Below are 16026 nucleotides of genomic sequence, written 5' to 3' on the forward strand. Positions count from 1 at the left end.
CACATACCATGTTTTGACTCATGAGATTGGTCCACATGGGAATACAGAGTTATACTGACAAAGAAAAAAAAAGAAGAAAAAAAAAGATAAAACCCCACCACATAACTTATTTATTAATGACCGGGTTTCTGACTTCAGGATCAGCCAGTGAATCACAGCCTGGTGAATTACGTTGCTCTTGGTTCAGCAGTGCTTGGAGAGGGCCTGCGAACAGTCAAATATTCAACTTGCCCCGGGTTCTGGAGGACAGGTTCACAGACATAAACTGGACAAAGGTGGTGAAGTTTTTAGATCCAGTCTAAAGATTTATTTTACAGTTGCCTTTCACCATTTGTCATCATTATACCTAAGCTGCAGTTATGCTATTTTTAAATCTCATGGTCGCTTCAAACTTTAAATGACACTTTCCCTTCGGTAAGACGGTGCAACGAGCTAAAAGCAAATTCAAGAAAAACATAGCTGTTAATTCAAAGATAAATTACGATCAGATGTTCCTGTCACTTTTGACATAAACCCGTGTTGATGACTTCTAGTAGTACGAGCGTATATCAAAAGGTAACAGCTTTTCCACCACATTAATGTCTGAAGTTGACAAAGGAGAAGAAAATAATTGCTGGGGCAATAATTCACGTTTTGTCTTCTGCCAAGAAAACATTTTAGTGTCTGTGAAATTCGATTGCAATGAACTGGAAAAAACACATATGGAGACTGATATTTTTCAGCTTTTGTAATGACTGGCTTGACAAATAAAATAAGTTCTAATGTTTTTATTTTTATGGATTGTTTTCAGGGGTTCTTTAACTTCTGAGGCTGCGTATCAGGGGTGCTCTTCTAATAAGCCACATAGGAGGCCTGAACTATGGAAATGAATATTCATCATTCCCTAATGTAACCTTGAACACTGTCAAATAACACAAAGGCTTTATAACCTGTTAGTTTGAGCCTATCAGGATGGAGAAAGAAACAAATATATAACATCCTTAACCGGATTTAGTGCGATATATTTGCATGATGTTGTAGATATTTTCAATCAGAGTTCTAACTTTGCAGTTTGAACTTTAAATGCATGATTAACACGTCATGAATCTGACAGACTCTTCAGGTACTTGACTTGTTTGAACTGCAGATTCCCTAAAATGTCAGCTTCAAAACCTGCTAGTTTTCAGTCATCTTCTCGTTTTAGAGGAAAAAATAAAAACAGGTTTTTGAGTATGCTACTGTACTGCAGCTTTAGAAAGGATCCTGCATCTGCAGACTGTACCAAAGGGTGGCTCACGCTGGATTACCGTGGGGACTATGAAAATAAAATAAAGAGGAAGTATTCTAAGAACTCTTAACCATTTAATTTTGATGTAATTACATCTTAAAAAAAAAAAAAAAAAAAAAAGAAGAAGAAGAAAAATTAAAAAACAGAGCATGTGACATTACTAGATACTTTAAATTCCACGTGAACCAAAATGCTTTTGTTTTTGAGAGAACTTAACAAAACCAGCCACTGGTCAGTCATGAGACAACAACGTAAAGACGAGAACTGTACAATAAATACATTTTTTTTATGATAAGAGATAAACGTTTACATTTTTGAGGTGACTGTTTTGAAGAACATTTAAGTTAACCAACGAGAACTTCAATGAAAAGAAAAACACTGTTAAAGAAGGCATGGTGTGACACGAAGAGACAATACAGAGCCATCGCCAGTCGACTTGATTAACCCCCCCTGCCCCCGAGCTGTGGTTACATACTGCACCTGCAAGTTTGTTTCAAGTTTTTGCACAAGAATAAGCCATTAACAGCAAATGATGTGCACACATGCCCTCTGGAACGCAACGCTTGCCCGTTCCTTTGAGATAAATCATCTGTGGTGCAAAGCGACTGGCTTCTCCTTCTGATTTGCTCTTTCGGGAATCTCGAACAACACACGACAACAATCAAATACTTAGGCTGCATACATACTGTGTGCGCATTATCATCCTAGATGTGCTGGATACCAGACACAAGGCCCCGTGAAGGAAGAGAATTCTAAAAGATTAAGTAGCATTCCTCAAAGGGAAATTCTGATATTTCCCAGCTTGTGTCTTATTCCTCTAATTATCAGCAGATTCCTTGTGGAGATTTGAGAAGCTAAACACTGCTAAGAATGTAACAGGTCAGGGTACGAAGCATGAATAATTACAGCTCTGAGTGCAAAGAAAAGAGCTTTAAAAATGACTGCAGCAGTGAACTGCAGAGCAGCTAGGGTGCAGCGCTCATCTCCATTAACTTTACAGCTTCAGTCAATAAAAGTGGGCACGGTATTTACCCTACAAGTTGAACTTTGGGATTCTGAAAGTTGCAGACCCTAACTCTTCAATAAGAGTCTGAAATTTAGATCCAGACTGAGTAATCCCAGAATTTCCCTTTAAAGAACAGCATGGCATCATCTAATGATAAAATCCAACACTTAGATTTTCAAATGTTAACCACTTTCCAAAAGATAATCGCCACACTGGAAACGTGAAGTCAAGATAGCGTGCAAGTGAGGCTCACAAAAAGAGAAATGAAAGCAATTTTAGAGGCACTGGTAAGCAAACAGTCACTTTTTGTTAACTCTCCATTTGTGCTTTGAGGGATGATTGATTGACCTTTAGGGATAAATGTAGTGATTTGAGCAGTGGTACCTTCCGTTACTATTGGCTTCTGAAGATAATGCACATCACCAACGCCGTGTACGCATAAAAACAAAAAGGAAAGACAAACAATAACATGACCTAATAAGATGTAATTGAACATCTATACAAAAAAAATACTCGCTAAATAAGGCATTTTACTTTGAATAATACATAATGAAACTAACAGAAAAAGAATGTCATATTTGGTGAAAGTTTGGCAAAGCAAAAGAAAAGTATAATAAATTATATGTAGCCACAAACTTGTGACAAGGCAACAACTATGTTTGTTTTTTTTTCCCCAACAAGAAATGTGACCTGTAAGGACGAAACAGAGTAGAAACTGCTCCACCACAAAACGTGTGCACATGCATGCACACATACACACTTTCTCCCATTACAGCACACTCTCGCATACACACACACGCACGCACGCTCACACTCACGCACGCACGCACACACAATGGAAAGTAAAAGACCACACGGAAACAGGTTAACATTCACAAAAAGACATTGTGCAAAAATAATGTTTTCATATATGAAAACAAAAAGAAGTGAAGTTATACGTTACATCAGAAACATCTGACATTTACCCCCAAAATACACACCCTGTCGTGAAAAGACTGAATAAAACCAGCAACTTGCATCCTTTTAATGTACAGTACAGTCTGTTTGATACAGAAAAAAAAAACTGGGACTAAGCTCTATGCAAAAATCCTCTGCGCATATGTCAAGTATTTTTCCCCCTAATGGAGGAACAAAGTAAAGACAATGAAGAAATCAATGGTGTGCTTAAAAAAAAAAAAAAAACAGCAATATACAGCGATAGATTTACATATTTAGAAACTCTTAGTATGAACTGCTATTAAAATTAATGTGAGGGGGGAAAGCCAGAGTGATTCATACTACTACCATATCCCTCCTCTCCCTATTTTATCTGTTCTTCATTCTTTAAAAAAAAAAAAACTAACAAAAACCCCCCAAAAAAACAAAAACCAGACTGTTCCCTTTCCCTGGACAGATGATCGACACAGCACAGGTAATCTCTTTCTGAACACACTAAGGAGAAAAACAGGAAAAGGACAGTGGGGGGGATGACCGACTGATGCTACAGGTCATGATTGTAATCATTATGCAGCATCATTTTGCACTGTTCCTGATGAGATGCTGGTTACCTGATTTGTTGTAAGTAAATGCAATTTAGGACTTGATGAACCCCAAGGGACAAAAAAAAAGAAAAAAAAAAGAGCACTTTCTTTTCCTCTACTCTCCCACAGCCCTCCTCCACACTCCTGTGTTTGCAAGACAGGATATCACATCTGCCTCCTACTGCCCCCTGGTGGCCAGGATGAGCTTAGGGTTGACGTTCCTGTCCTTTCATGTCTTCTGATTAGAGCTAACCACTTGAGGGGAAGGGAGGGAGGTGGGGGTCTCCCAAAGTGACTTTGTGGCTGAGTTAAAAAATAAAATTACATGAGCTAATAAAAGTAATAAAACAAATGAATCTCATGATTGTTCCTTGCCTTTATAAAGAAAAGCAAATGAGAAAGCATACGCCTAAGCCTCTCTTGATAGTTGTTCGGAATTTCTGCTGTACTCCTGTTGTGGGAATCTGGATTCATCATCTAGTGTTCACGTTAGATTTATCTTTGTGATCTACTTTATGGAGGAGTTACTGCAGCAGTAACACAATATTAAGAATCATAATAACATTAGAATGAAAATAAAATATGCATCTAAAGCATGGAGAACTTGCAGAATATCTTAAAGTTAGGATTTAACATTCGTGACTGGGATGGACTAACCTGGCTCGTATTTTGTGATCTTCTAGTTAACATTATTCTCACAATTTTGTTAACTTTATTAGGTATAAAACTAGTAGAGACAAATTAATTTCTTCTAATTTGGCAGCCTTTTTAAATGCACTAAACATACTTTTATTCAATGACGCCCACAATCATATCAACGTGATTTAGATACATTTCAAAAGGGCTACTCTCTAAAATCTTTGTGGGTCTGTTGTGTTTCTGCAGCAGACACTGGCTCTTGCATATTTAGATACTTAGGTTGTTACTATCAACTAGGAAAAGGTGTTTTAGTGTCATATCTGAATGACTGTTCTCCTTTTAGATTAATCTAGCCGGCATGAACATTGAACATTGCACGAATTTCCCTAGATTTAGTGGAGTGTGTCAAAACATAAAATTTAATCGCTCCCCCGCATGAGCTTTTCAGAATTTCCAAACTGTGGTGAGAAAAATAACTTCGGAAAAACCACTTCTGGCAACTGTGCCCCACCTTCCCAGTCATCCTTGTGTCCATACAAACCAGGCAAAAACCAAAGCTGCCTGTCCACCTTGGCTCACCTTGAGCCTAAAACGGTATCAATACTACGGTCAGAGTTGCTCTTGGTCAGGCCAGGTTGCATTCGGTGTGTTGGGTGTGTTCCTGTTGAGAAGTATCCCTCCCGACTCAGTCTCAATGGAGAATGAAGGAGAACACTACAGAGAGGATCATTTTTTACACTAGTTTTCTTTGTATACAATGAATGAGTGGAGAGGGTGGGTGGGGTCTTGGTATATAAACATGACCGAGCTGAATATAATCGTCATCATTATTAGTCATCATCATAATAAAAGTCTTTACATGGACATTGACTGACAGACACGGCACAAATTTTACACTGTTGCTCAGCTGAGAAAGGAGAGCAACAAAGGAGACAGGAGGAGAGAGCAGGAAGTGGGCTGTCCTTCAGGCCTCTGCAGTTCCTCTCCTCTATGCATCCTCTTGTTCCACTTGTCTCTGCTCCTCAGTGTCCTGCTTCTCCTCCTCCTCCTTTGCCTCCTCTCCTGTCTCCTCCGATCTTTTCTCATTGTCTTCTGTTGCTCCCTCAGTGTGGTCATTGGAGTCCGGTTCCTGGGGCTCTGAAGACCCACCCTCTGCATTCCCCTGCCCAGTCTGGAGCTCGTCAGTTGGAGTTGGGTCTGGGTCTGAAGCTGAGGTAGAGGGGATGGAGGGAGATGAAGAGGTGCCTGGGTGGGAGGTACCACCAGCCTTATCTGTACTTTCTCTCTCCTCTCCATCTCCAGTTGCTGCCTTCTCCCTCTCCTCTTCTCGCTCGACTTCTTCTCTTCCTCTCTTCTTTCTCCTCTTGGGGCTGCCTGGAGAGCTATCAACTGCACCAGGGGGCATGGCTGGAAGTGCCATGATGCCACCATGTGGCAAGAACATGTGTGGGTAAAGCAAACCGTGGGACATGCCCGGGATTAGGAAAGGGTTGAAGGTAAGATGGCTGCCAGTGCCAGCTCCAAGATGTGCAGAGCTGAGGTGGGCCCTGGTGGTGGAGGTAATGATGGCTGCTGCTTCTGCCACTACTGGTCGTTTGTTAGCCTCTGCAGCTCCTTTCTCCTCCCGCGTCCTGTCCTTTTCGCCACCAGCAGCAGGGGCGCTGCCCTCTCTTTCTGCAGGCGTTGTCGAAGAAGGGCTGGCCGCCTCAGTTGCAGACGGTGCGGTTGTCGTGGTGACCTTCACAGCAGACGCTGAAGAAGAGGAGGAAGTCGAGGAGGAGGAGGAGCTGGGATGAGGAGAAGGTGGCGGTGGCGTGTGTGCCATCATGGTGCCAACGCTGAACAAAGCATGCTGTGGGATTGCAGCCCCATGGGGGTGCGGGATTCCATGCAGCATCATGGGTAACATACTCAGACCATTCTTGGCATCTTCGGCAGACCCCCCAGCTCCTCCCGCTGAGACAGCTGCAGGGAAACCATGCGGGAATCCAGCTGCCATAATCCCAGAGATGGGAATTCCAGGGATACCACTGCGGAGATTTTGCATGGCCACCATGGAGTCCATGCTGCCAATCAAACCACCATTCATGAAGAGAGGAGGACCGAGACCCGGTGAGGAAGAGTCCGAGACGGACAGGAGAGGCTTAGGCATTTCGCTGCGAGGTCGACGTCCACGGCGGCGGGAGCTTGGGTCCTTGTTGACAGGTTCTGTGAGGATCCGAGAGAACTTCCCTTCAGGAAGGAAACCCTGCAAGAGGAGGCCATGAGACAACACATTAGTGCATAAGAACAACTGGAACTGACAAAGTATCGCAGGTAGAAGAACAGCCATAGGAAAATTCAAAAGGACAATTAAAAGCATCATTTTTTTTAGTCTTTCACTGGTCTGACACTCCTGTGAGAGTAGAGATGACACTACATCTCTTTCCAAATCTACTTGCTTGCATACTTGCATTTTTAGTATGGCACCAATTGGTTGTTTTAGCATGAAAACTATACAACTAACTGAATGAGAGTGAAATAAGTTTCAGCGCAACAGATTTTCATAATTTACAGGGCTTTCACAAAAACATCCTAAAAAGTGGCAGTAATTACAACTTATGCCTGATTCTCTACATCAGAAAAAGATCTGTAGCTTCTTATGTCAGCTTTCTGCAGTCTGTGATATCCTGCTACACAGGCTTGATGTGCATGGCATTTCTAAAGAAATGTTACACTTGGGGCTCGTTGTCTTTTACAACTGATGTCAGAGAGGGGCAAAACACACCCTGTTGACATCCAATGCTACACAGTATCATACTCACAGAGTGTTTGACCACATCAGCCCAGTCTGGAGCCACATAGTATTCCGAGTTGGCATCCAACCATCTAGAGAGCTCCTTTATGGCCGGAGCCATAGCACCACCAAGCTGCAAAGTAGGAAAACCAGCACAGTGTAGTTGCAATGATATCAAATTGTATGTAAGCTTTTTCTAGCTTCCCCTACTCAAAGGCAGCCTGTATTATTGGTGGACAGCAAAGCGCCACCAAACTGCAGCAAAGGAAGCAATAACACAGCAATCCTTCTACTTCCCATGGCTGAACTTTCATTGGTTCAGTTTTATGTTTTAAAATGAACACTTTTATTTGACTTTTGTGTTTCATGTATTTTATAGGCGTGTCTGTGTGTGTTTTCTACCCTGCGTCCAGTGCCGCGGTGCACAACGGGGACCCTCTCCTCCCCCGTCAAAGAGTTTATATCCAGCTTGGTGGGATCTTTACAGCGATGCCTCCTCTGTTTGGGACGCTCTACAAAACCATGCAACAGACCTGCACCAGACTGCACAGTAGCCAGGGAGGGTAGATGGGGAAAAAGGTTGTAAGTGCCAATTAATCTGAGCATAAAAGAATAAGTGCTCAACTGTAGCCTCAGCAGAGGACATTCCAATACAGAAAAAGCAAAATATAAAGAATACAACACAGCAGGATTTAGAGCATTACAATCCTAGAAATCCTCGGACTTACATGAGCAAATGCCGGCAGATCCATGGTGTAGCCTGGATTCTGTCTCAGCCACTCAATTAGACCTTTGCCGGCTGCCTCTCTGTCAATGGCCACAATCTCTGGCTGAGGAGGTGTCTGGGTTGGGGTGGGAGTAGAAGAGGAGGACGGTGTGGGAGGACCTGCAGGTCGCTCTGAGGGAGAGGGGGATGGCGAGGAGGTGGAGGAGGAAACAGAAGAGTGGCTGATCACCTCAACCCGGCCCTGTACATGGAGAGACAGACACATAATAGATAACACAAGATTTACTTTCTTCTTTCTCTTTTAATCAACTTTATCTTTTTTTTTGTCCCCAAAATGTTCTCGGTGGGGCTTCTCTTTCACTCTGAAGTGCAACTATTCTAAATGCCCTTACTCTGAAAAGGCCCTCCTCCCTCTACCCACCTGTGATTCAGGGAGGTGCAGTCCTCGGCTCTTGGTGAACTCAGAGTACAGAGCTTCCACATTTCTCCTCCTCCCTCTCCTCCTCCTCATTGAATCATCTCCCCTCAGGCTCCCGTTAACTATTTGTCCTGTTACCGGATGGATGAGCCCCGCCTGCAGAATTCCGGCCATGTCGATTCCCACGGGGCCTGGCAGCGGGGCCGTGATGGGAGGTGGCGGTGGTATCTTATGACTGCTGCCCGCACCAGCATTGAGGTGGCTGATTCCTGGTGCAACCACAGCTTCATTTGTCCCAATGTTACTCGTGGTGCTTATTTCTCCTGAAGACTTGGTCAGATCTATGGCTGCTTCTTGCCAGCCATTTATCAATATGGCTCCTGTACGGTGAGAGGGCGGAGCAACCACGGGTGCTTTATCACTACTGGAGCTTGTGGTAACAGCAGTGTGGCATGACGATGCAGATTTTCCAGCTAAAACCTTGGCAGCTGCCGCAGCAGCGGCTTCATAGTCGAAAGACCTCCGACCTCCTGCTCGTTTGAGCTCAGGGAGGAAGGCAGGAGCCACAAGCCTCTCCTGTAACAGAGGCAAGGAGGTAAGGCGCCAAGCTCCGCGCCCGCATGCGCCGCCCCGCGGCATGTACTGTCAGGGTGGACAGGGTGGGTGAGGGGTAGACAAGAATGGGAGAGAGATGATGGCTTAATTAAACATACATATGGACTGAGACACAACACAGTGGTGGCTGTCAACTAGACCTGGGTAAAACTGTTAGATATGTAAAATGTTTTTGTTTGTTTTTTTCCTGAGAGTGAGTGTGTCATCTTTGGATGTTGCTTCAGGCACCTGACAAGTTGACTTGTTTACATCTGAAAGTATGAGACACGGAACAAACAGCTCATAATCCATCTGTTCGCTGGCCTATGGTGTCAAACATTTTGTAAACAATCCTCTTGGTTTAAAAACGCTGAAGGCTAAGCAGCCAGAATATAAAACTCAGAGCAGAGACACAAATCTGGTCATTATTCTCACTCTCGCATATATGAAATGTGTCTTTATAGATATATGACAACTTGCCCAAGTCTAATCTCCACATTTATATTATCAACAGTACACATTACTGAGACAGGAAACTTCACAATAAGCAACAAAGCAATGGTGTGGATTAGAGGTGCCCAGTGCTAATAGTTTTATTTATAACTATTGCAGTTATATTTTATATAGAACATAACAATGAAGAGTTAAGGAGACACATACAAACAAACAATAAAATCTTTAGCAGAAAATGAAAAACTCGGTCAGACTCATTTTGCAAAGACCTGGTCAGTTAGTTGATTATAGTCAGTCTAAAGTCAGCCTTGTTAGCACTTTAAGCAAACTGGGCACAACTTGTATGAGCCATGGCATGGGAGAGATAAATGCTGACAGATGACAGATACACCGATATGTGCAACAAAGGGAGTTAATTTATTCATTCACTCTTCGAGTCTCACCTTAGGTAGTCTTGTGAGAGGGGGAGGAATGGAAAATCCCAGTGCAGGATTCGCCTGCTGGACCCTGGCCTGGGTTGGGACAGAGCCTGAGGCCGTGGTGGAGAGAAAACCTGCTCGGTGTTGGTGGTGCTGGGCTAAACTGTTGGCCAAGCAGGAGTTGGCAGCCAGGGCGGCTGGTGAGTCATACTGCTCGCTAGATGAAGGCCACTTCCCCTTAAGGATGGCGTGGCAGATGCTGTCCAGGCGGTTGATGATTACTCTATCCTACAGGGGCCATAAAAATAGGGGGGGAAATTAATCAATAAACACAAATAACTTAATTTACAAGAAGTGTACCAACTGCCACAAAATTTAGCTAAAATGTATAACTCATTTTATCTTTTCAGACTTTCTAAGCAGCGCCAGCACTGTCCTCTAAATGAAAGCAGTGAAATTGCTGGTGAGAACTCAAAACAGGGTATTTTTGCTTCTAATCGGCAAAAACGAAAACATTTTCCTGCTAAAGAGGAAGAACGGAATTTATAAAAATAATTATTCTAACTTTACTGTTAAAAATGTTTTAACCATGGGAGAATCAACATCTACTGTTAAATATTTTGTAAACACATCACTGAGAATGTTACAGTAATAGTTAAACATATATTTTACCTTTGGCCACTCAGAAAATGAGTACAGTGCTTTTTCCTGTAACAGCTGAGCGATGGTTGGCTCTCTGGTTTCATGAAGGCTGTCAGGAATCTCACACACTGAAATGGGAGCTGCAAACCTGGGGCTAGCAGAAAACCCTTCGACCACAGGCACTGTGCAAAATGGAAATGGGTTTAAGTACAAACAAATGAATTTAAGTGTGAAAGGTGAATTAACTTCATGAAAGTCTCAGCATCCTCACCGGGTGTACTGGGTCTCTCCTCCTTTACTTGGCCTTTCAACTCTGCACTTTCTGAGGTTTCTACTAGGCCATCATTCTGCTCAAGCTTCGGGGTCAGGACTGTGCTATCTGCCTCCAACATCTCATGTTTTGTCTCAGTTTTGACCTCAGATAACGCTGTAAACCCAAGGACCTCTGGCTTGGCCTCAGGTTTTATCTCAGAACTTTCTGGGTAGCTTGTGAACCCCAGACCCTCAGTCTTGGCTTCGGGCTTGATGGCAGATGTCTCAGGAAAAGCTGCTAACCTCAGATCTTCAGGCTTTGCCTCAGTCTTAAGCTTAGGACTCTCTGGATAAGCACTAAACCCCAGAGCTAATGGTTTGACCTCTGATTTGACTTCGCTGCCACCTGCATAGGCTACAAACTGCAAAAATTCAGGTTTAGTGTCTAAATGCTCAGGCTTCATACGAAAGCTCAGATCTTCAGGTTTAGTCTCCAGTGTTTCAGGTTTAATCGGATATTCTAACTGCTCTGCTTTGGTCACCAATCCTTCTGACTTTATGGGGTAGGAAAAGAAACTGGTGTGTTTGACTTCAGAGCTATCAGGGCAAACATCCTCAATAGTCTCTGTCTTGGTATCTTCAATCTTGACTGGTAGCAACAATTGCTCTGGTTTCTCCTCACCGTCGCCATCGGGTAAATGAGAAAATTTAAGGTCAGATGGCTTCGTGTCGATGTTGTTCACAGGCAGAGTTGAGCCCATTTTGATTTCATTTTGATCGAGCAGGTTATCTTTGCTGTCCTGATCAAGGGAGAATTTTAGTGCGTTATTCTTACAGTCTCTGCTGCCATCGGGCAAGTTCAGGTCTTCGTCTGAACCCTTGCAGTGTGCCATGGAGGCTTCGTTTTTGGCTTCCTCCATGCTGTTGCTCTCTCTGGTGGTTTCAGTAGAGTTTGATGGTTGTGTAGGGGATGACACAGAAACAGAAGGACAGGAGAGCTGTCCAAATTGCGAGTAAATACTACCCAACTCCATCTCATTGGTTTTGACATCTAGTTGTTTCAAACCCTTTTCTTCCTCCTCATCACAGGGTTGTACAACCGGAACATCAAACGGAGAAACATTATCGTCTTGCCCTTCGGAAATCTCATCTACCTGATCTGCTAGATCTGTGCGACCCATCAAGCTGCCCTGTCTAGACTTTTTTGGAATTCCTTTCATTTGCACAAACTCTTCAGTTGTGTTGCACATCAATGCTTCAGTGTCAAGAGAATTTTCAATAGACCGTTCCTCCACCGTTTGGTACAAAATCAACCCCTCCACCTCCTCCGTAGGCTCTTCAATAGATAGGCTGCCCTCCTGTTCGAGCTTTCCAAGATAAGAGTGCACGTCTTGGGGTGAGTCCTTTTTATGCTCTGCTTGGTCAAAGCGCCCCTCGAGGTCTTCAGACATTTGGATAAAGACTTCCTTCCTCTCGCCCTGTTCTCCAAGGGCCGACTCTGATTCTATCCCTTCTAACTCTGGCACTTCCATGGGTGGATTCAAAACTCCCAAACTTTGGTCTGCACCTGCAAGCAAAAAACATTGAGATGTAATGTAGGGGACATAGCAGTGGTGTTATCTCTTCATTTTTTTAATCCTCAGATTGGGGCGTAAAACATTAGACGGTTTAAAGTTATTAAGAGGCTTTGCCATAGTGTATACGGCCTAAAGAAATCTTAAAACATCAGGACATTTCATTAGCAACTGATATAATTTATGATATATTAACATGTATCACAATATTATACAACCAATGGGATGAGGTAATGTGGGACAGCAACTACATCTTTACAAACTGAATATTCGTGATCATTCCTGAAAAAAATAAGTAGGTTAAATACTATGCTCAATATTTTCCCTTTGACATACCTTGGTTTGGATTACATTCCTCTCCTTCCAGATGTTTGCCTCTTTGTTTTTCCACATTCTGTTCCAAGGTCTCCCTTGACAAGTCTTCAACTTCTTCCTCCTCCTTATCATCAAACTCAAAGCCGGTACTTTCCTCCCGATCATCTCCATCCTCCACAGGATTAGTCAGGCTCTCAGAGACATCAGAGTGCCCCAGTCCATCCTGTGGCTCGTGGGCAGTGATGTCAGACAGAGAAAGTGGAGGAGGGGGTACGTACGGCAGCGGAGGACTTGCTGACAGGTCTGTGTGATCTGCACTCGGTTCTTCATTCACACCAATGTCCTGGACACAAAATATAAGTGTTAGATTTATTGAAGCCTAAATGGCATGCTCATTTTGGCAACAATATAATACTACTGATTATTAACTTTAGTTTACTTGTATAATGATGGTGTGATCAAGTCGCAGCTTTCCAACATTTAAATTGATTTAAAAAAACAAAAACAAAAAAAAACAAAAAAAACCAAAAAAAAAAAACACAAACAGGACGCTATTCATCGCTGCAATTCAAAAAAATACTGGCGACACCAGTGCTACCCCTGAAGCTCCTAGTAGACAACCTATGGTATCAATTTTAAAATTCTACATCACCTTGTTTTCAAGTTATCACATTCACGAGATTTTCAGAAAACTTGACCTCTGACCTTGAGGTCGAGGTCACTGAGACTCAAATTCATCCCAGATTTTTAATCAAAACATTTGTGAAATGAATTTGAAACTCCTATGTCACCTTACTCTAAGGTATTACATTCACAAACTCGCGTGTCCATGCCGCCTGCAGGGTGACAACAACATGCCATCAGCCTTTTACGGCTGAGGGGTAAAAAAGGAAAGATGTAAATCGCACGATGTGAACAGAATCTATAATGAACATTTCCAATGTCATAAAAATTAACATGATGACCTTGATGTTAAACTGCAGTTATAATGGCCATCTTTGAGAAGTCTTTCAGAATTTTCTCTCAATTATTACAATTTTTTTTTCTGAAAAATTTGCAATATTTTTTCTTCTATTCGACTGTGCAATAGACTCACTCAAATGTGCAATCCACTGGTATTCCTATTTATCCATATTATATAATCTGTATTTATATATGTGTATATATGGTATATTTATGCTTATATCTTTACTCTTATTCCCCTCTATTGTATCTGTAACACGCAACTTCTGTCGGTGCTGTGCTACTGGAAACTGAATTCCCGGAGGAACCCAGCTGAGGGATTAATAAACTTTCATCTAATCTAATATAATTTAAAAATATGCCATTTTAGAAAATAATTTAGCAAATACTTGATAACTGCAGCCCTTAGTGTTTGGCAAATGTGTTTTACAGATCTTAAAATGTAAAATATGCAAAATCCAATGAATAGTTTTACTTGGAGCAATATGACCCTGACAAACATCAAAGATCAGCATCCATTTGAGCTTTGCTGAAACACAACCCGTTCATTGAATATACTAACCGAAAGAAGAGGCATAATGTCAGCATGTAACAATGCAGCTGAGCACTTTTGTGTTTTCAATATTCCCTACAACAGATTTTCCCCTTTACTTTTTCCTCTTTTGTTAGAGCAATTTTGCCATGTTTATCTACCGTCTGCCCCACTGGACACATTGCATTACATTATTTGAGCATTAAGCCGATAATATGAAAAGGGTTTCAGATTATTGTTATCTTGAGGGCTGTGATTACAAAGACATTTAAGATGATTTTAAAATTAATTTCATATTTATTTTGTAAGATGGCACTGTTATCCAGAGGGCACAGGCTGGTGAAACCAACCTTAAAGAGCATGTAACTTGAGGACAGTGGCTCAACAGAATCGCCTGCTGATGGATGGGAAGGAGGGGATGAGGGTGGAAGGCCCAAACACTCCTCCAGAGTTCCACCTTCCTCCCCTCCTCTGTCTCCCCCCTGTGCCTCCTCATCCTCCTCCTCCAGGAAGCCCGTCTCTAAGGTAGAAGGACCCAGGATCGGATCGGATTCATTGAACATATGGTGAGCAGGACTAGTGTGGTCTGTACTGTCCCAGGGAGCCTGCAATACAGAAGTGTAGGATGTCAAAGCACAGAAATAAGAAAACCTATGCGAATAACTTGAACTGTTAAATTTCAAATGGTTACTTGATGACCAAAAACATTTTTATTATATTTTTATTAACCGAGTAGGTGTCATAATGTCAGATATTTGCTATATCAGACAATAAAAATGCTTAAAACATATAAAATATAAATTTCCTATAAATTAAATTTTTTGCTTAGGGCAGAAACAAAGCATCTCATGCAGTCCATACAGTTGACATTTCAATCACAGACATAGTTTCTTATATAAGTCTTATTTAAATATCAGAGTAGTTATCTCGAATAACACTGCATACCTGTAACTGATCTAGCTCCACTGATGGTGCCATCAGCCCAGTTTCCTCAGACGAGCCCTGCTCACCAACGAGCACATCACTCCTTAGTTTTGAATCCAGGTCTGTCCCACCCACACCGTATGAGTTGAGCATGCTTTGACCTCCTGCAGCTGAGTTAAAGGGGAAACCGTTGAGGGCATCTTTGGAAACCTTTCCTCCATGTAAAGAATCTGCAGACATGGTGTCATGCTGTAGCGTGCCCAGCTCCAGAGTTTCATCCAAAGGTGGACAGTCAAGGAAATCTCCTCGAGGTCCAGGAACTATTCCCAGACTTGGTGAAGCTGAATCATGAGCATCCAATGGTGGAGGGTGAAGGTGAGGGTGAGAAGAAGAAGAAGAGGAAGAGGAAGGAGAGGGAGCAGATGGAGGTATAGGGTGTTGCGAGTGATGATGATGGTGGTGGTGATGAGAGGATTGGTGGGGATATTCAGGAGGCTGAGGAGAGTGGCGACCGAGTCCCGAATCGTACAGACAGCAGTGAGGATGAGGAAGCTGGGGATGAGATGAGGAGGAGGATGAGATGCCAGGATGAGTCGCCAAGCCAGTGTGATGAGGGTGATGGTGGCTTTGAGGGTGAAGGTGAGCAGGGTGTCCCCTGACGTAGTTCCTGTGAGCCTCCAGAAAGCTCAGCTGAGGGTCGTTGAGGATGTAGAAGTCGGTGCGGCTCAAACCGTGGCGCGCTGCCCCAATAAGGAGGTCGCGGTCGTGTTTGCCAGACTCCCACCATACAGGGAGGTAGAGCGAGGGCCGGCACAGCTGAAGACGGGCTGAGAGTAACGGATGGCGGAGAACCTGAGAGAGGGATGCAGTTCAGAGACCAAGCTACTTTCTTAACCGAATGAAAATGTCTACATTTTATCCATTTTTATATTCACATAGTCAGAGAGATGGTCAGGTTTAGTAGACAGAAGTGTCGTTCTTTTGTTTTATGCTTTCTGGACAAAT

The 16026-nt window shown here is 42.8% G+C and overlaps 1 protein-coding gene across 4 annotated transcripts in view; it reads right to left on the minus strand.

Annotated features, from left to right (window-relative positions):
- Nucleotides 1-16026, minus strand: part of chd6 (chromodomain helicase DNA binding protein 6) — a 94800-nt gene continuing 78774 nt past the window's right edge. For 2 of the 4 annotated variants that reach the window (XM_006782990.3, XM_006782989.3), the window contains exons 35-45: nucleotides 15043-15873; nucleotides 14448-14702; nucleotides 12624-12945; nucleotides 10733-12280; nucleotides 10492-10643; nucleotides 9844-10107; nucleotides 8357-8995; nucleotides 7937-8176; nucleotides 7611-7751; nucleotides 7237-7341; nucleotides 1-6680 (exon numbers count right to left, since the gene is read on the minus strand). In XM_006782990.3, the coding sequence (XP_006783053.2) occupies nucleotides 5421-6680; nucleotides 7237-7341; nucleotides 7611-7751; nucleotides 7937-8176; nucleotides 8357-8995; nucleotides 9844-10107; nucleotides 10492-10643; nucleotides 10733-12280; nucleotides 12624-12945; nucleotides 14448-14702; nucleotides 15043-15873 (5757 nt within the window). In that variant the 3' untranslated portion in view covers nucleotides 1-5420. The remainder of the gene's footprint in view (nucleotides 6681-7236; nucleotides 7342-7610; nucleotides 7752-7936; nucleotides 8177-8356; nucleotides 8996-9843; nucleotides 10108-10491; nucleotides 10644-10732; nucleotides 12281-12623; nucleotides 12946-14447; nucleotides 14703-15042; nucleotides 15874-16026) is intronic. The other 2 variants (XM_006782991.3, XM_006782992.3) reach the window with 2 other exon arrangements.

Source organism: Neolamprologus brichardi, chromosome 5, assembly GCF_056152115.1.
Source record: "Neolamprologus brichardi isolate AB-2024 chromosome 5, ASM5615211v1, whole genome shotgun sequence".
NCBI classification, from domain to species: domain Eukaryota; kingdom Metazoa; phylum Chordata; class Actinopteri; order Cichliformes; family Cichlidae; genus Neolamprologus; species Neolamprologus brichardi.